Source organism: Sinohyriopsis cumingii, chromosome 15 (assembly GCF_028554795.1).
Source record: "Sinohyriopsis cumingii isolate HCF-2022 chromosome 15, ASM2855479v2, whole genome shotgun sequence".
Taxonomy (NCBI): Eukaryota; Metazoa; Mollusca; class Bivalvia; order Unionida; family Unionidae; genus Sinohyriopsis; species Sinohyriopsis cumingii.
The window spans coordinates 86,846,278-86,865,923 of record NC_142975.1 but is presented as its reverse complement, the minus strand read 5'-3'; the positions used below and the strand labels follow the sequence as shown (position 1 = coordinate 86,865,923).

The following is a 19,646-nucleotide window of genomic DNA, read 5'->3' as shown; positions in this document are numbered from 1 at the left end:
AGAAGAAAGCAGAGTGATTTTATTGACATTAGAATATTTCGTTGACTGACTCTGTGTTTTACCGTATTTTCTTACAGGTTTTGGTCTAAAATCCACATAATAAATTGAATTTTAATTTAAAATGCAGATAAAAGAAAAATGTTATGATTACAACACGATTAAAATTAAGTTAACAGTTTTATTCTTGGCTATTTAATTTTTTAGTTTAAGGTCTTTTGCCTAAACATTACTCTTTCTCAAGAGTCTAGCCATTTCGAAAACTCTTCTCTGTGTATAAATTTACTTATTGTATAGCTGCAGAAATATGTCACATGTGATATAAAATATTGTATTGTCAAGAGCTGTGAATCCATAAGTGACCATACAAAGAGGAACTTCTTTTTATCAGTGTAGTAATGTAACTGTAAATTGCATTGGCATTGAATAAAAAAAATACACAAAAAAAAACATGCAAATGGTTTTTGCTTTTAAAAATGTAAAATATAAAGAAAATCTACTGTTTTAGTAGATATGAAGAAATATTTCACTCATAAAATTCAAACATTTTTATAGTCACTCGGGGCTTCACCCCACGTGACAATGCAACATTCTACTTCACTAATAGATTTTCTTTTTATTTTATATTTTTTAAAAACAGAAATATTGTCAATTTGCATAGATTTTTTCCATTCTGTGCCAGCTTGTTTAATTGTTGCAATACTACATCGATGAAAACAAGTTCCTAAATTTTACATTAATTTTAGGAGAGCAACATTTTACAAAATATAGCTTATAATATCATGCCTTAAATAGTGTATTTTGTCAAAAGTGTTTTCATATGAAGCAATTTTTGTATTTGTTAAAACATTTCATGCATGGATTGATACTGATGGGGTGAGGTAATGTACGCAAGAGAGTCAACAGTTTATACATTTTAAGATCTTTACATCCTATTGTGGATGGAGTGAGAGAGAAGAAGCAGAAGAAGAAAAATGAAATAGGCCTAAACACGGATGTACAAGTTTGAATATCATTTATTAAGGTCAGATATATTTCATTAGTGGAAAAAAGTAACATGGATGTACAAGTTTGAATATCATTTATAAGGTGAAATATATTTCCTTAATGGAAAACAAGTAACACGGATGTTCGGGTTTGAATATCATTTATGAGGTCAGATATATTTCCTTAATGGAAAACAAGTAACACAGATGTACCGGTTTGAATATCATTTATAAGGTCAGATATATTTCCTTAATGGAAAACAAGTAACATGGATGTACAGGTTTGAATATCATTTATAAGGTCAGATATATTTCCTTAATGGAAAAAAGTAGTTCCTAAAGTGATATCAACACTGAGCTGATATCATCTTTTTCATTAACTCACTATAAATGTCTACATCTAGTTGTATCTGTATTTTATATCTTTCCTAACTACATATCGTTTTGTGCTATTTACATACATTTTTCTTAAACTATTTTTATTATCAAGATTGTCTTATAGTGCAAACAAAAATATAAAGTTATATATACATTTATTTATTTTAACTGGGGCATTTTATACTTGTGATTTTTGTTGTCATTTTTTGGGGCTACCGATAGTTAGAAGCTCACAAGGTTAAGTTCAATCGTCCAGTCATCTTGACCAGGGCGTGTGTGTGTGTATATATATATATATATATATATATATATATATATATATATATATATATATATATATATATATATATACAGTAGTCCCCCTCTTGAATGGCCCCCCAGACCAGCGGCCACCTGCTTCTTGCGGCCAGATTCACTTGGCACTGATGAGTTTGTGTTCAAAAGTACCCCTCAAGAATGGCCACCCCTCTAACGTGACCGGCGGCCAGCATATTAGTACAAAAATGTAAAATGTTCCCCTCACAGGCAGCCACTTTTTATTTGAAATGTATCCAAAACCAATAATTATTTCATATTGTGACATTATTTAAGTAATCAGATTATCTCTATCATCGATACATGTCTCCCAATGTCAAGTTTCCATTACTGAATGAAGTGTTGACTAAAGTACATGTAGCAGTAAGATTAATGTTATATTACTATCTATAAAAACTGATGTTTACAGGAAATGGGCTCAACAATGTTATGATAGAGTTTTGGGCTTCACACATCTGTCAAGTTCTTCTCTTTGATGATTACAACCAGACGTAATTACCAAGATCATAACAGGGTCAGCTTAGGCTAAAAATAGATTTTGTGCATTAACACACACACAATGAAATTGACCAAAACAGGGTACCAAAGACTGAAAAATCATGTGACAGCACATTTATCACTTCCCTTATGAAGAAGGCATTTCGTCCACTCTGCAAAAGTTTCATCTACATAATTAAATTACATACAGTTAGCAACATCCAAATAAACCATTACCAAACTTTAACATGTCATCACGTAAATGGAGACGTATTATTTTAGAAGAAGTCCACTTATTCTACTCAACGACATTGGGTCAGGTGGGGAGGGGGAACTTGCCCAAAAATATTTTTGGGAAAAGACTCAAATAAACAGTGTCGTAACCGATAAGGAGATTATTCAGCAGCAGTGGGAAAATGAAGCAAATGGAAAGAGAATTATGTATGTACCAAGATTTAAATTACGTTTTTGAATGGTTTTGCAATGTGCATGACAACAATATCTGCTCACATATCACGCTTATGCCAAGAATAAGAACTATTAATGTATATTTAGTTGAATATATTATTATAACAAGAAAAACCTTTTAATAATTAATGTTACTTTTAAATGAAGATATTAAATGAAGATCTTAAATGTTCTGAAGTATGTAGCTTTCTTACTTCATATATTACATATACTTCTCACAAAAAATTTAGTTCCCCTCTGGAAAGGCCACTTGCCTAATGAGACCACTTTCCTGGTGCAGCAGGGGTGACCGTATAAGTTGTTGTTGTTGTTGTAAGGTTTAACGCCATTTTTCAGCACACGATAGGCTATACATGGCAGCCAGTATTAATGGTGAAGGAAGAACCTGGGAAAACCCTGGAAAGAACCACCGACCCACGAGAAGCTACTGGCAAGCTTTCTCACATACCCACATTAGCCGAATCCGAGAATCGAACCCACGCAGACAGAGGTGAGATGGCAGTGATCCGTAATGGAGAGTGCTTCCGACCATATAAGAGGAAGACCACTATTTATATATATATATATATATATATATATATATATATATATATATATATATATATATATATATATATATATATATATATATATATATATGTATATATATATATTATTATTATTATTATTATTATTTTAAATTTTAATTGCAGCCTGCACCCGCCAGAATGTGACTGTGAAAACCATGAATCAGACATCATGCTGGCTGAAAAATTACTGCACAGGGGTAGAATGTTGCATGAATGTTGACATTGTTGCCCGCACTTTCCACACTTATCTCTTTCTTGACGAATGTGACTTCAGTCTGAGAGTGGGAGTTGAGAAGCTTCAGTTTGAAGTGAGATTATCAGAAATAGAATTTGGTGAGTCCAATTTCTAGCTAGATTTCACCTGTTATACTCTATTAAAAAAGAAAAAGAAGAAATGGATTGTATTTTTCTAGATCAAGTAGATTTTGTTTCTTTATGATATCCACATGGGTTTTATACAAGGTCATTTTGTATGAGGGCTTTTTTATAGTCAAATACAACTCTATTAAATGTTGATGTTCTTTAATTATTTCTTTTCCTAGGCACTTCAAGAACGGTATCACTTAATGGTTTCTTCAGGATGAAGTAAGTATTTTTGCCAGTTTATTTAGACAAATGTTATTAATATTAGGATAATTAATATTAGAATTAATATTAGGGTAATTCATATTTGGGTAATTAATATTAGAGTAATTAAGGTAATTAATATTAGGGCAATAGTGAAAAGCATCATCTATCTAAATTAAATTCACTGTTGGAAGAAAAGACAGTTATGATTAAAATAGCTGTTAATAATTTGTGAAAAGATGAGAAATAATATCATTGTTGATGGGATTTTCACATTCTGAAAGTGTTAATGTGGAAGAGTAGAATAATGAACTATGGTTTTTAATCGAACTCGTCATATGTTTTTCTGATTGGTGTGAAAGAAAAGTCCAAATGGATATCATGTTTGGGAAATTCAGTTCTCTTTCTACTTAAGATTGTAACAGTAGCCTCAGATTTTAAAAACTGTATTCATAAGTGTCCTTTTGTGATTTATCTTCCTAGGTTTGACATTTTTTTATTGTATTTTTAGCACACCTGGCTGTAAGGCCAGGGGAGCTTATGCATGGCTCTGTGTCTGCAGTGGGTTGTCCATTCTCAATCCCATATATGACATCAACAATTGTTGGTTACCTCTCACATGGGCACATATTTGTGGTCTGATTTCAAACTTGGAGTATCAGTTTATATCATCAAAATCTTGGACAAGTTCATATGTGAGAAAAATCCATGCATATTAATGAGGTGATCTTGTACCTGAGGGGCTAATCTAGTTACCACTCTTGGAGTCAAATTTCTTGTCAAGTTTTGATGCTTGTATCATTAAAATCTTGAACGAGTTTATTAATGAGCAAAAATCACAGGTAATTGATATCAAGACCAGCTAGGTCTCTTGTTTTATATTATATCTTAACTTTATGAAATTTCTTTTCCCAGGTATACTATATCTGAAGATCCAAAGCAAGGCTATCTATTTACTCTCACTCTTCAGTTGTGCACAAGTAATTTGGGGGCCTGTGATATGGAAGTTGAAGTTTTCAAAGATACATACATTGCCAAGACTGAATGTACCTATGATGAGAAGACATACCTCACTCCAGGTTTGTATCATTGCATGGTATTTCACCTATCACAAGTTTAGGGAGGTGATGAGTGTACATTGTCATTGGCTTCCATATTAATAGTTGTCATCAGTAAATGTGATGTTCAGACTGGGAGAAGGGTTAAGTTTCAAAATAAGTTGAATTAAATTACATAATTTCTGTTTTTGTTGGTAATGTAAACCCACCCATGCATCCTTTTCACACTTCAAAATATAATCTGCCCTACATTGCCAAGTTGCCTTTTGGGGGAGATTATGGGGAGGAAAGCTACAATGGGCTAGACATGTTTTACCAGGAGATGGTAAAAGACGTAAAATGAACATGATATAAAGTTTGTGATGGGCAAGACTGCATTGTGATGGGCAAGAAGCATCATCGTGATGGGCAAGACATAACATTGTGATGGGCAAGACATAACATTGTGATTGGCAAGACATATCATTGTGATGGACAAGATATAGCATAGTGCTGGGCAAGACAGCATTGTGATTGGCAAGACATAACATTGTGATGGGCAAGACATGGCATTGTGATGGGCAAGACATAACATTGTGATGGGCAAGACATAACATTGTGATGGGCAAGACATGGCATTGTGATGGACAAGACATAGCATTGTAATGGGCAAGACATAGCATTAGTCAGAATTTTAATTTATTTGAAATGTTGACTCAAGAGAATAAATGACCTACTTTCAAAATTACATAAGGACAAAGGATTATTTTTCTACTGAATATATATCTTACATATAAAAAAGTGACTTCATTTAAGATCTTCATTATACCCTCTTTGTAACGATGTCCATAGCCTTATTATAAGGTAGTGCTGAATGTTGTATGATTGGATTTTTTCATTCTTGATCTTTATTGATTGATTATAAATTACTGTGGTTGAATACCAATCCAGTGTTGTATATATTTTTGTTTTTTTATACCTATCGCTGACAATTTAGAGTGTGATGCATGATGCGAAGACTGTGGAACCACTGTTGAGTCAGCAAAACAGACCTGATTTTCAGTGGCACAAACAGATGAGGAAATAATGAAGTCAAACCTAAGTGATAACTCTGGAGACACTGTGAAAAATATAATGAATCTATTTTTGTCCCTAGACCCAATTGACATACCAAGCTTTCGTGACTTAGAACCATCACATTTGCCCTGTGTATTTATGTGGACTGTCAGTTTTGTTGACTGACATGGAAAATTGAAACCATTTAGTGGATTTTATGGAGTCAGTCCATGCTGAGATTCTTAGTACATTGCTGTATTGATGTGAACAATCCCTGTCATCTTCACAAGTCCCAAGTACATTGCTATTTCATGTTGATACTTCAAACAAATTCAGTGTGACATTGTACTCAGCAAGAATTAAACTTAACCACTTCACCCATTTGTAATGATTATCAGTGCTGACCTACTTCCCAGTCATGATTCATACCCACATGAACTCTTAAATTTGATATGCAGCATCAACTGGTCAGACTTCACTGCCAATGAAAATATGAATTGTACTGAAAAATCACTCTTATTAAACAAGATAGAGGTCCCTTATTGCATATATGTCTGTATTGATCATGGCTGTAATAATCCTGTGCATATGAAACAGATTAAGTTAATTAATTAAGATTAATTACATATAGTAATAAATTTGTTCAGCTCGGTAAATACTTAATGAGAAAATCTAAACCTGGTAACTGTGTTATACCGTCCTGGAATGACTGCATCAAGGAACTGCAAACTATACCCAAAATGCTTACCTTGAGTGCCTTGACAGCTGTAAACCTCATCATGCGCCTCACAGTGACCTAATGCACCAAGGTGCCTTGACAGCTGTAAACCTCATCATGGACCTCACAGTGACCTAAAGCTTAACTTGAGTGCCTTGACAGCTGTAAGCCTCATCATGGGCCTCACAGTGACCATATGCACCAAGCTGAAACTCAGTTTATATATAATCTTAGACTGTGTGAGAGGGAAAAATTAAATGTAGATGTGCTTGCAAATAAATTTAAAAAAATTGACCCACATAAATTATGGAAGCAGGAAAAACAGAAAAATGCTATAAATCCCAAAAAGCTACAAATTTGCCTAGATGGGAATCATGACTAAATTAATATATGAAACATCTGGAAATTTCATTTTGAATGCTTTACTCAACAGTGTTAAAAAAGTGGGAGAGGTTAAAGTCCAGGGTCAACTTTTTATATGTAGAGCATTTTAAATTTTAAGATAATAGACTCCTTGTTCTTGTAATAATCTGAGTTTGTAGATGTCTAGACCTAACTTTGCTTCAGATTATTTCACATAAGTTATAATTATCCACTATTGAAAAGTAAAATTGAAAACCTGGAAGGCAAAAATAATTATATACTTATTGCTGTCATGACAGTTATTTCAAAAATATTTGAATGTATTGTACTAGACCAGTTTGAAGTCACACTTTCTGATAATCATTTTGGATTAATGTGTCTTTGATTTCAAAGAAACTTTCAGCTACTATTTAGAAAAGGACAGTACTGTGTTTGAATATTTTGTTTTACATGCTTGTGATTTGATAGGGTCAGTAATTGGACACTGTTTAAAAAAATATCCGATTTCATTCATGTAAGCGACTCGTACAGGTGTTCTTTCACCATTGTTATTTAATATATACACAGAAGTTGGGCTACGGTGAAATGGGGGCTACATGTACTACCATGTTTTTTCAAAACAAGTTCAGTTTTGCTTGTGATATTTCTTCTTTCACAGGTAAAAGGAAATTATTAAAGATAGGTGAATATTATGCATTTGGGAATATCAAATACCACACAGAATTCAGTATGCATGGTTTTCAGTCAATCTCTTTCAAATTACCATCTCTTCTGTACTTCCCATCAGCCATGCTCTTGCATATCTCAACAGTTTAAATTTTTGGGGTCATATTTTAAAATTCAGTCAGATGAGGAAGATATGATGTGACATTACAGAAATTTGGTACTTGAACAAACATGCTTTTATATGATTTTTGAAATTTATTTTTTTAATATAACAATGAGATCATCCAAATCTTATTGCAGCACAGTATACTGCACACTTCTATAAATATTAAAAGAATTTAATGTTTACTATTAAGTGTTGCAGTATGAAACAGTGTCTCTAATATGTTTGTAAATTATAAATTAATTTGGGTCTTGAAGAATTAATGAGAAAGTATGTGTTTTCAGTGATGACAAGAATATCCAGAAGTAACATTTGTCACTTAAAATAACTATGGAACTTTGAAATTTGTTTTAATTCTCAGATGGATGAAGCAAATTATTCTTTAAATAACTTGCATAATTTTGTTCCTAACAATAACATATTCATTAGTTGCATATGTGTCTTTATATTTGTACATAAGATATCAATGACTTTTGTGTTTCATACTGTATGGACCATGCAATATGAAATAAAGAATTCTCATTTTATTTTATCTTGTCCATGATCTAACTGTTGCCATATCAATAGGCCTTTTCAGAAACTAGGTTAATCCCCTTGAATTGGAACTCTTCTGTCTACACGACGTTCATGTCCCATTTAACATCTCAACTTCAGTGACTATTGCTCCAAATACTGCAAATATTGTCACATTGTTATAATACTGAAATTAAAGCAAACCCGTGTTGAAAATAGGAAATGTATTGTTTCATTTCTGTACATCAGTTAAATACACTTTCTCCATAAGAAGTAAATAGATTTTGCTGGTTTTAGATTAATTTTCTTTTATAAGATTACTAAAGATAGATTGCATAATGTGAAAACATCTTGTCTGCTGAAATTTCATTTGATATTGAGACCCATGTAAATAATTCTCGGTTAGCACGCTTTGTTATGATAAGTAGCCTTCTTGCAAAGATCAAAGCAATACAAGTGAATAAGTTATGATATGATCATTGTGTGTACGATGCTCTGACACTGACACTTTACTGTTCATAATAAAAAATTGCTAAGAGAACTGAAAACTGAGAAAACTACAAGCTAAATTGGATTTCAGTGGATTTTGCAGGTGTGTTATATTTCTTCAGTTCACTTGTCTTTAAGTGCTAATCTGATTAAAGTATTTTTTTTAATAAATTTAAAGCTACTGAACAGAACAGAACAAGACTTTATTTTAAAATAAACAAAGTCAGGACATACATTTAAGGCAGACGAGTCAAATACAGTCATAGTTCTATTATATATGCAGCCATTATATTGTAATATACATAAGAGGTCAAAGGAACGTCGTCAGTGATTTAAATGAAAATGTTTTTGATTTGTTTCACTTAATATTTATAAGAGTTGCAAATGATTTGACTGTGAAATCAATAAAGGTAGCTATACAATCATCTATTCAGAATGTGAAATCAATAAAGGTAGTTATCCAATCATCTATTCAGAATGTGAAATCAATAAAAGTAGCTATCCAATCATCTATTCCATTTCTTTCATAATTTTGCCAACAAATATGCTGAACTTTTTTTACTAGTATTGTGTTCTTATTTGTCATTTAATGTTGATATTTCAAAGAATTTGGTCATGTGTAATAATATTTGTTAATCAAATTCTCTCTATCTTCCCTGAAAAATTCACACTGATATAGGCAACGGAATTCATCATCCAAAATAGAATCATGTCCTTTTGAACATTTTCTTTCTTCATATGGAATTTTAGTAGTTTGAAAAGTTTCAGCATCTAATTTATGGTTTGGTGTCATAAAATTCAAGATAGGTTAGTACATATTTTTTGGAATTTGATTAAATATTCTTCCAATTTGATAACCCATTTTATAAATTGTAAATGTTGTTCATGTTCATCACAGCACAGTTTTAATGTATTTCTTTACGGTACTATTGTTATGATTTGTACTATTTAACCATACATAACATAATCCTATCTTCTGAAGAATTGTATTTATATGCATTGTTAATTTTTGCTCAAAAAGGCACATGCTTCAAAGATTCCTTTATCCACGAATGCTAATGTTTATGGCATAGTCCCAGGAAGTGATTGTCAGCACTGAAGAGTTTCCCTGACTCAAGGGCAATAATCAATTTCTGAAAAGGCCTTTAGAATACAGTATTCTGTTCAATTTTCCATCAAGGAGTAATTGAGACTGGGATGGATATTTTTGAATTGTTAAACATTTAATCTGACCCACGTGCTTTGAATACACTTAACATCAATAAGTCTATTTTTCATGCATTTTTCAGGCTTTTCACTATCTAACTGGCTTTCTGCCAAACAACTTACATTGCCACTGACTGCTCTCCAGCTGAATCAACTGTATCAAGACCTAGGACTCATAAACAATCTCCAGTCAAATCCATGCAGCAGTGTGGCCTTCAGCAATGTTGACCAGAGGAACTACAACAATGGTAATGGTGGTGTTTAAGTAATATTTCCACACTATTTGTATCATTTCTGGCCCAAGCAAGGTGCAAAGTGAAGGTAAAGTTTATTTACCTATTGTCCTATTGTAGGAAATGGACCATGTAGTATCACCTAGTTAATACATCAGTACATCTATCCATTATGTCAGGAATTTAGTGTCAGCTTTATAATCTTTGAAAGACAAATGAACTTTTTAGTAAATGTGATATAAAGAATAAAATCAAGAAGGCCTAGGTAGAGTTAGATTTTTACTCAGAATCTATCTGAATTATTAACCCTGTTAGGGGTAACTAAATTCTAACATATTGGCAAAGGCATTCCCATGATGCATTTATGTCTTCTGCTTTTTCAAGAAAGGCAGGAAACGTAGTAATCATGTTTCTACCATGTGCCCATGTATTCATCGTTACATCCATCCATTACTTTGAAACATTAAAGCCATTTCAGATTACTGGATGAGACTTTTCATATTTATGCAGCGTCTTTAGAAGGTGTCATTTATGACATTGGGGTACTGTCTCAAGGTCAAGTTCATAGGTCATTATTTTAAGTTTTCCTTGAGTTTTTCCTTTCTGTTTTATAGCTTTAATACCATCTGAGATTAAATGATAAAGCTTGGTATACTTGTACATCATTTTTAAAGGTGTGTCACTTACCTTATGGGGGTATGATCTTCATGGTCATAGCCAAATATTTTATGTCCCCACAAAACTTTTCTTTTGCCATATATAGCATTAGAGCTTTTGAGGTTAGGGATGAAACTGAGCATACTTGTATATCATCATAAGCAGATTCATCACATTACCATCCGGTCTTGAAGATGAAGCTAACAGCCTTCGTATTATCAACTGGTAGTCAGTAAATTACTGACTACTTTTCCAGCTGAGGGATCAGTTTTGTTTCTTATTTCAAAAATTGCTCTTGCATTTGCACAGTGTTTGTTGTATTTAATGGCAGCTTATACAAACTGTAAGAAACATTAATTACATTTGGTCTAGTTTCATGGCAGCCCCAATGTTTTTATATACCAGTCAGGTGGTGTACATGCTTGATTAACAAATTTAAATTTTTGAGGGAATCTTTCTTTCTTGAGTAATGTTTACTGTGACACAATTTCTGGGATTTAGGACCAATCAGTTTCAGTCTTACAAATGGAATAATGCCATCTACTTAAGCCAGAAATATGAAGTAGGCAGAATTAACCAATAAGACTATTAATTTTAACCATTCATATTTTGAGCAGTATAACACAGTTCTAAAAGCAGAAGTGTTAAAGTATGGAACCAGAGGGAGAAGGAACTGGCACAGACTTGGTTCTCAATAATTATGTATGATTATGTTATTAAACTGAGAATTATGAGAGTAATCTGAGAGTAAACGTAGAGTAATCCCCTGTTCTTCATTAGGACAATATTCACATTGATATTTGCAAATAAAATGACATAAATTGGGTTTCTTGCTTCTAAATTCAGGAAAGTGGTTGAATTTTTACCTCTTATTTGCCTATACTGAATATGAAAATGTTTAATTTGTATGTCTCTATATTAGAATGCCATCCAAAGCAGGCAGACTGACTTTGATAACATCCCAGTAATTCTCAGTCATGTATGTTGAGTCTGTTATCAAACATATATACATCTGTTACGTCTATTGTCAAAGATATATTGCACATAATTAAAATGAAAAATTATGAATACTAGTAATGAATTTAGTGTAATCAGTAAGATATGAGTTATATAATCAGAATCCTTGATATCGACATCATTATGTGTTTTCATAAAATAATATTTGTTTGTGTTTTTGAACCTAATATAATAGTACCATTCCATTGATTTCATTTTTTTTTTGTAGGCATGTGCTGGGAATAATTATGGTTCTTACTGCCATGGGTGACCTTTGCAAAAAGACATAATTCAGGGGTTTTACACAAATATTACCACAATTTTGCCATTGTTCACATAAACAGAATGCCAACATACTTAAAAATGCAGGCTTAATTTATTGTGTGTGTTGTAAGCATGTTTCCACTGAAGTGTTGTGCAAACTCTGTAATGCATATATGGGCCATGTAGATGGTTAACCTGTCAACCCTGAATACATGTGGATATACATACCTAACTTTGGGGTTATTGACATTATGCATGCCCAACTTCAGTGTCAAGAACTTCATTGACACTAGATATAGTTGCAGGGAAGAAATCCAGTAACATTCCCAACTCAGACTCATGAAAAACATACATAACCAACTCTGGGGCATGAACAAATTACATGCCCAACTTCGAGGTCATGAACCATCTCTAATAACATGCTTGATCTTGGTAACACTTGAAATAGTAGCAGTGTTTCCTACAAGAATGAAAGCCTTTGTTCATCTGTAGCCTTCCCACTGGCAGCTATAGTCTTTTGCAAAATATCCATGTGCAACAGGAGTCAGGTGTTTAGTTGTGTCACATCATTCCAAGTCAGACTATCTTTCAGAGGAGTCTTGTGTCTAGGGACACCTGAACCAATGGAAAACTACAAAAACTTAATTTGTAGCTAAAACCAGAAACTGACCATCACTATATATGCATACTGACTGGTCATGTGGTGTCACTGAGGGTATGAAGGGTTCAGTGAAAGTATTTTACTTTTTTAAGCTTATCAGCCACATGAGAAAAGTTAAAAATATTGTTTATTTACAGAGTGCAGCCTCTTCAACTCAACAACTTTGCCCACTCTGGCATCATCTGTCAGATGCAATGTGTTTTCCAGCTGCTTGGGATTATCGGCTTGCGTGGAGGTGCAAGAGCTGCAGAGAAAGCTAGAAGCAAGCTTCATCATCGATCCTTGTGGATACAAGATCTTTATTACTCTGGAGAAGGTCACTATAGCTGTATCACTACTGGATTATACATGGGGTAGGGTAGATACTTTATACACTGCTTAAAAGAAGTTAAAGCTCATTTTGATTATATATGTTTGTATGTATTAGTGTTATTATTAGTAGCCAAAGTTCTGTAAAATGTATAGAAAATATAATGGTACAAAATTTATTATCAATAAGATATTGTATAAAAATGTGTTATTAAAACAACTATCTATACAAATGTCCAAGATTTTCTTTGGTAGTACATCATCTCAAAGATCCTTCCATAAGTTCACATAGAAATATCTTTCTCTTAGGGTGGAAGTCAATACACTTGATAAAAATGAATGTTCCATTGTCAATGGACACTGGCAGGTTATGCACAGCAAGCAGTTATGGATCACCCGTGTTTATTTTTGACTCACCACAGATTTAAATTTCACAATAAATGCAAGCACTAATAATATAACTTAGTTTGTGATGTGAGCCTTTATTACTGCCGGGGTTTAAGGATATCTAATTGCTGACAGTTATAATGCATTATTCTGTTAGTCAGTCTTTATATTTAAGCAAATAGCAGTATGATGGCTGTAGTATAATTCTTTGAGCAGGTGCTCTGTATAATTGATAAGCATATTTGTACTATGTATCTGTGTTAATGCCAAAATACGGTAGATATATGTTAATTTTCTGTCTTTAGTTGCCCTTGATTTTTCATATACTGTTTAATTTCAATCATTAAGTTTGAAAGACATAATTAGCCTAAATGCAGCCATTTTGCATAATTTTCTTTTCTTGTCCTAAATTTAAACTGCACAAAGGTGTTTCTTTTATTGTAATTTCTTTCATTTCTAAATCAATAAATTCATCTGTATATTCAGGTACCCGTATGGAGAAGACATTGTATGGAGTATTAAGGATACAGTAAGTAACAAATTTCAGAGATATATATATATAGTACAGCTATATACCTACAAATCACCACCATGCTTCAGCCGCAGCATGCCAATGACAACATAGGATGAGTGATTTATAGCCCGATACCATTTGAAGAATCAGTCATCTTTATTTTACTCACATATTTGGACAACAAAAACAATAATTTAAAAACTCTTGTATAGTCTGTACATGACTATTTATAAAAGGCTGATTGACTTATTTTGCAATAAATTTACTCTTTTATTTTATTCAAAGAAATTCTGATCAATTTATTTTGCAATAAATTTATGCTTTTGTTTTATTCAAAGAAATCTAAACAAACTTGCACACTTACTTGATAAGAGGGACATCTTGATGAACTTCTCTTCAGCAGCATAATTTTATCCAATTGTTCCAAAGGATATGTTTGCCTCTAAGATCTAGACTATTAAATTCCAAATTGACAACCACTTTTGTTTAAAGACCAAAACCACACAAGCAGAAAACACACCAAAATGTGGTCCTTAAGTAATAATTGTACAGTCATGAGGCTTCAGTACAGACAACTTTGAACTAGGTTAATTCTGAGTATGTGTACTATACAGGATTGACCAAAAAATATATTGGCCATCACACCTCTGTCTTCATGGAATCAAGTCTTGAGCATGGCCAATGCGGGTATGTGAGAAAGGTAGGCATTAGCTTTCTGTGGGTTGGTGATTCTTACTGGGGTTTTTCCAGGTTGTTTCTCTTCCAGTTGTACTGGCTGGCATGTGAAGCCTATCGTACATTGAAAAACAGCATTAAACCCACAGAAACAACAACATTTATTGGGATTTAATGTTCTTTCTAACTGGGATATGTTTTTCCTTTCATCACAAAGTAAATTTGTTTCGAAAAATATAAGGAATGAAATAATGTCTTTTATTGTACTAAAATCATAACCAGTTGTTTTCAAGCATTTAACTGCCCCTGTCCAACCCCTCCTCTTTTATGAAATTAAATGGTCTCTACCTAATGAAGACTTTGACTTCAGTTGATATTTACAGAAATAAAGGCAGTGGCTATTGTCATCACTGTTAAAAAATATTGACAAGGATTAGCATCAAAAGATGATGTCAGTATCAGCTTAGGAAAGATATGTTTTTATTGTACAAAGCCATCTGACTTGGCATGTTGTACATAACAGCCCAGTCATGATCCCACCATTAACAATGGTAGTTTGATAATTGGCTGTAATTAATCAGAACTCAACTTATTGCGAAATGAATTATAATGTGGAAAATTTTAAAATCTCATGTTCAGAGATTTTAATTTCCAACAAATTTTGAGCATTCTGCATATATGTATTGTTTCCAAATATATCCTCTTATTTGCTGATTTTTATAATGACAAAATATAAATTTTTCATCATCATAGACAAAATAGTAAATCATATGAAAATTATATATCAATAACCTAATTGTGATATTGAGCTATTTCTTATACTTATTTTGATGCAGATATTAAAATATGTAGTTTCCTTGATCTTTTGAAGCCTTTGTTTACTGAGACAAAAAAAAAGTAAACTAATTTCTTTGACTAGTGTTTGGCATGTTTCTGTATGTAGTATATTACTCTAAAGCTACAGTTACTGTGGCCAAGTGGATAAAGTGTGTGACTAAGACACACACACTTGACTTTGGAGCATGAGGTCAGGACTTCACACCCATGAACTGGAAAATTTAATTTCCTTCATGTTACTATAATGTCTATTACTCTTGTTACTTTTCTTATGAACGTTTCCAAATTTCAGTTTCTGCACATGTATATTTAATATTGGTTTATATTTTTATGTTTTAATTCTGAAGATTGCCTGAAAATGTTGACATGTCAAGCATAAGAAAGTCAGATTTGGTTTAGCATGCAATAAGAAAACAAATGGAAAAGTTAAGTATGAATTTCATCTGATGCTCAAGTTTGGTTGATGATATAAATATACAGGTATATAATTGATGTACAGTATTTACATACAACAAATAAGTATATGTTTATGCTGGTTCAAGTAAGTTTAGAAATTTTGTGTGATGAGTTATTCATAATTTATGTTAGCAAATTGTAAAAGGCAGGAATTCATTTTGATACAAGGTAGTTTTACAGAAAGATAGCCAAATGATTGAATGCTGTCGGTATAATTGTTAATAACAAAATGTCAATTTACATCTTTGTAAGTAGTTTGGAGCAAGACCATTGTTCATTTTAAACAGCCCATCTGACTGACAAAAGGAATGGAAGACAACAGATAAATGCCCAAAATTTGATACTGCAGGTAGCTGTAGTGATTCGTTCATTAGTTTTTCTTTATATCACTAAATTTTCTGTCCTGAGAATCAAACAATGTACAATGTGATTCAGTCATCCCCAAGTACATTGTCAAACAATGTAATAGCCTGTGGTTGTACAGTGTGATTCACTTATCCCCAAGTATTTTTGTCAAACAAAGTAATAGCCTGTGGTTGTACAATATGATTCACTCATACCAAAGTACATTGTCAAACAATGTAATAGCCCATGGTTGTTCATTGTGATTCACTCATCCCCAAGTACATTGTCAAACAATGTAATAGCCTGTGGTTGTACAGTATGATTCACTCTTCACCAACTACAATTAAGAACAATGTAATAGCCTGTGGTTGTACAGTATGATTCACTCTTCACCAACTACAATTAAGAACAATGTAATAGCCTGTGGTTGTACATTGTAATTCACTCATCCCCAAGTATAGTGTCAAACAGTGTAATAGTCTGTGGTTATACAGTGTGATTCACTTATCCCCAAGTACATTGTCAAACAATGTAATATCCTTTGGTTGTACAGTATGATTCACTCATCCCCATGTACATTGTCAAATAGTGTAGTAGCGTGTGTTTGTACAGTATGATTCATCCATCCCGGAGTACATTGTTGTGAACATAATGGCAAAGAAAACAAACATGCAGAAGAGCTGCTGTTGTGCTTTTGGCTTCTCAGTTCACACATGAAATTAACATATCAGTATTAAAAAACACACACAAAAACGTTGTTGGCTCCAATTTTGCTAGATTATTGGTTCTACATGAGCATTTATTTTTGAAAAGTGTACATGTCAAGCTACTTGTATCTACAACAATAATTAAAAAACAGAACAAAATGATGCAAGTTTGATTACTGATGTAAAATAATAAAGTTGAATTTAAAATTTAGATACAAAATCTTAATGCTTTTTTTAGCAGCAATTTTTGATTTTAGATGTTCATTCAGCAAGCACCAGAACTATGCTTTATGAAGTTTTAATTACTGTTCTGTAATGCTGTGATGGAATGTCAGAAGAAATCGTACATTATGTTCATGACAATTCGTGCATGGGGTAACAATAAATACTTCCTTATTTTGTTTCACCTCAGTCAGGAATGAATGTGACTTTGTTTTAAATTTATTCGATGTTTGATGGGTTTTGTTGTTCTGTTGTTTCTTTTTAAGTTGGATTTACTTTGTTGTTGTCATAATGTCCTGTTTCCAACCGTAGCACCCTCTCAAAGTAATTCCTTTCGATTTGGGTGTACAGCCACTGGTACTGCTACATTTTCTTCTTTGTTACTGTCAATGTTTCTGTTTCCAACTAATTCCCTCAATTGGTGATTCTTTTTAATTTGGGACAACAGCCACTGGCAATGCTACTTATTCTCCATCATCCTTTAGATTTTCAAAATCCAACTTGTTATATTTGGTCCTTTTCCTTTTCTGTTGTCCAGTCCTCATTTCCCCATTGCTATCGTCTTCAGGAGAAGTGTTGGGGGTGTTCTGGTTGGTTTTATTGATTTTGGTTCTCTGCCTTCATTCGATTGTTACTACAGTCTTGTGAGGTTCCATTATTCTGTTGATTTCTTGATCTTCTCCTTCTGGGGGTGGAGTGTCTGGGATCGTACCCCTTTTTCCCACATTTCTTACATTTCCGGTAAAAGTTACATCCTCTCTACCATGACTTGACTAAGAAGCCAAGACTGTACTTCGCAAATCTTGTTCTGAGTTGGACAGAGTTTCGGTTCTTGTTGGGCTGTGTTGAACTAGAAAGAATTACTATTTTTGGAATATAGACTCATTTGTTACCCTTATGTTTTAATTTTATGTAGCTTTTATATAATGGTAAAATCTTTTTTTAATAGGTCTTGTAGGTTGATATGTTTACATTTATTGTGAACAATTTATCTTCCTAAAGTTTTATTGTCTTAATAGATTTAGAAGTTAGCTTTTAATTGGCGCTGTATAACTAGTGATGCTCTCAGATGCTGTTAAACCCCATAATAAATGGATATGCTCAGTCAATTTCAGCTGTTGGCATTTAGCATCCTTCAGCAGAGTTATAGCCCCAGATTGTCACAGCTACACACTTCTATTTCAGAGCATGAATAACTATTTTATTGGATGAGACCTTATCTTAGTTTACTTAGGTATACATGTTTAGCATGTATCATCATCTTGAACCAAGTTAAGACACCTGTTTATTTGACTCCACAACTCTCCTTTATACAATAACTCCCATGGTATACAACTTCATGTTGATGGCTTAGTTAGATTTTTTATACATTTGATCTGCATCTTCATTTAATAGAGTTGTGGCTCTTGAATTTAGACCCATATTCCTCTTGTTTTTACACAGCAATTACAAGAAAAGTTATAAGCAGCTCTACATTGATATTGATATCACAGAATTTGATGATCAGATTCCTGTATTAGCATTTAGTGGAATTATGACTGCTGATTGTTGGACACACATTTTGTGTACAGCTTTCACCATTCATCACCTTGTCCTTTCCTCTATAAACCTTCACTTACTTCCAGTGAAATCAGGGGACATCAATTCCTAGAATTTGTTTGTTTTATATAAATATCACACACAGACACACACGCAAACACACTCTTGATCTTATTCTTAATTTTAACATTTCAGGTTCATGATTAACAGTCTGCCATCTCAGAGCATATATGTAGTGGATGTGAAGCTGAAAGTATGTCTTGCAGATGGAGGATCCTGTGTGGTGGAACAGGCATTGCTTCAGAGTGCGACACTCACACACCCATCCACATGTGGCAACGATACAGTCTTCCCTGGTATTTGTTATTTGCATGTTACACTTATCATGAACACTGTCTTTGAAAAGTTCCATCACATATTGATTTTTGTGACAATACACATATATAGAATATTTCAAACAAAAATCAATGTTTTCTCAAACATTACATTATTCTGTAAAAATGTCTGTTATCTATTATCACCATGTAGCTCAGGTTACAGATTCCTGCTTAACATTGGTGCAATACTTCTGTTTTTTACATAAATTGTCTATATTCCCTTTGTTGATTTTGAAACAATTATTTTTTTTCTATATATATTGTTTTCTCAAAACTTTATCCTGAAGTCTGAAAATCAATTATCAAATTTTTTTTATAATATAGAATTTTACATTCTTTTGAGAAAATTGATTTTTAGACTTCAGGATAAAGTTTTGAGAAAACAATGTTGTTGATGAGAAGGTTCTGATAAACAATCTTAATATGCCATTAATATAGTTAAAGAAACACATGCATCAGATAATGATTGAAAAAAACTGTTTTCATTTTTGTAAATGAA

General features: G+C 32.8%; 1 protein-coding gene across 1 annotated transcript in view; it reads left to right on the top strand.

Moving 5' to 3' along the window:
• Nucleotides 1-19,646, top strand: part of LOC149782249 (uncharacterized) — a 665,894-nt gene that overhangs the window by 389,464 nt on the left and 256,784 nt on the right. The window contains exons 138-144 of the mRNA XM_089935099.1: nt 3,314-3,523; nt 3,733-3,775; nt 4,673-4,836; nt 10,052-10,216; nt 12,917-13,132; nt 13,962-14,004; nt 18,966-19,126. Of these exons, the coding sequence (XP_089791225.1) occupies nt 3,314-3,523; nt 3,733-3,775; nt 4,673-4,836; nt 10,052-10,216; nt 12,917-13,132; nt 13,962-14,004; nt 18,966-19,126 (1,002 nt within the window). The remainder of the gene's footprint in view (nt 1-3,313; nt 3,524-3,732; nt 3,776-4,672; nt 4,837-10,051; nt 10,217-12,916; nt 13,133-13,961; nt 14,005-18,965; nt 19,127-19,646) is intronic.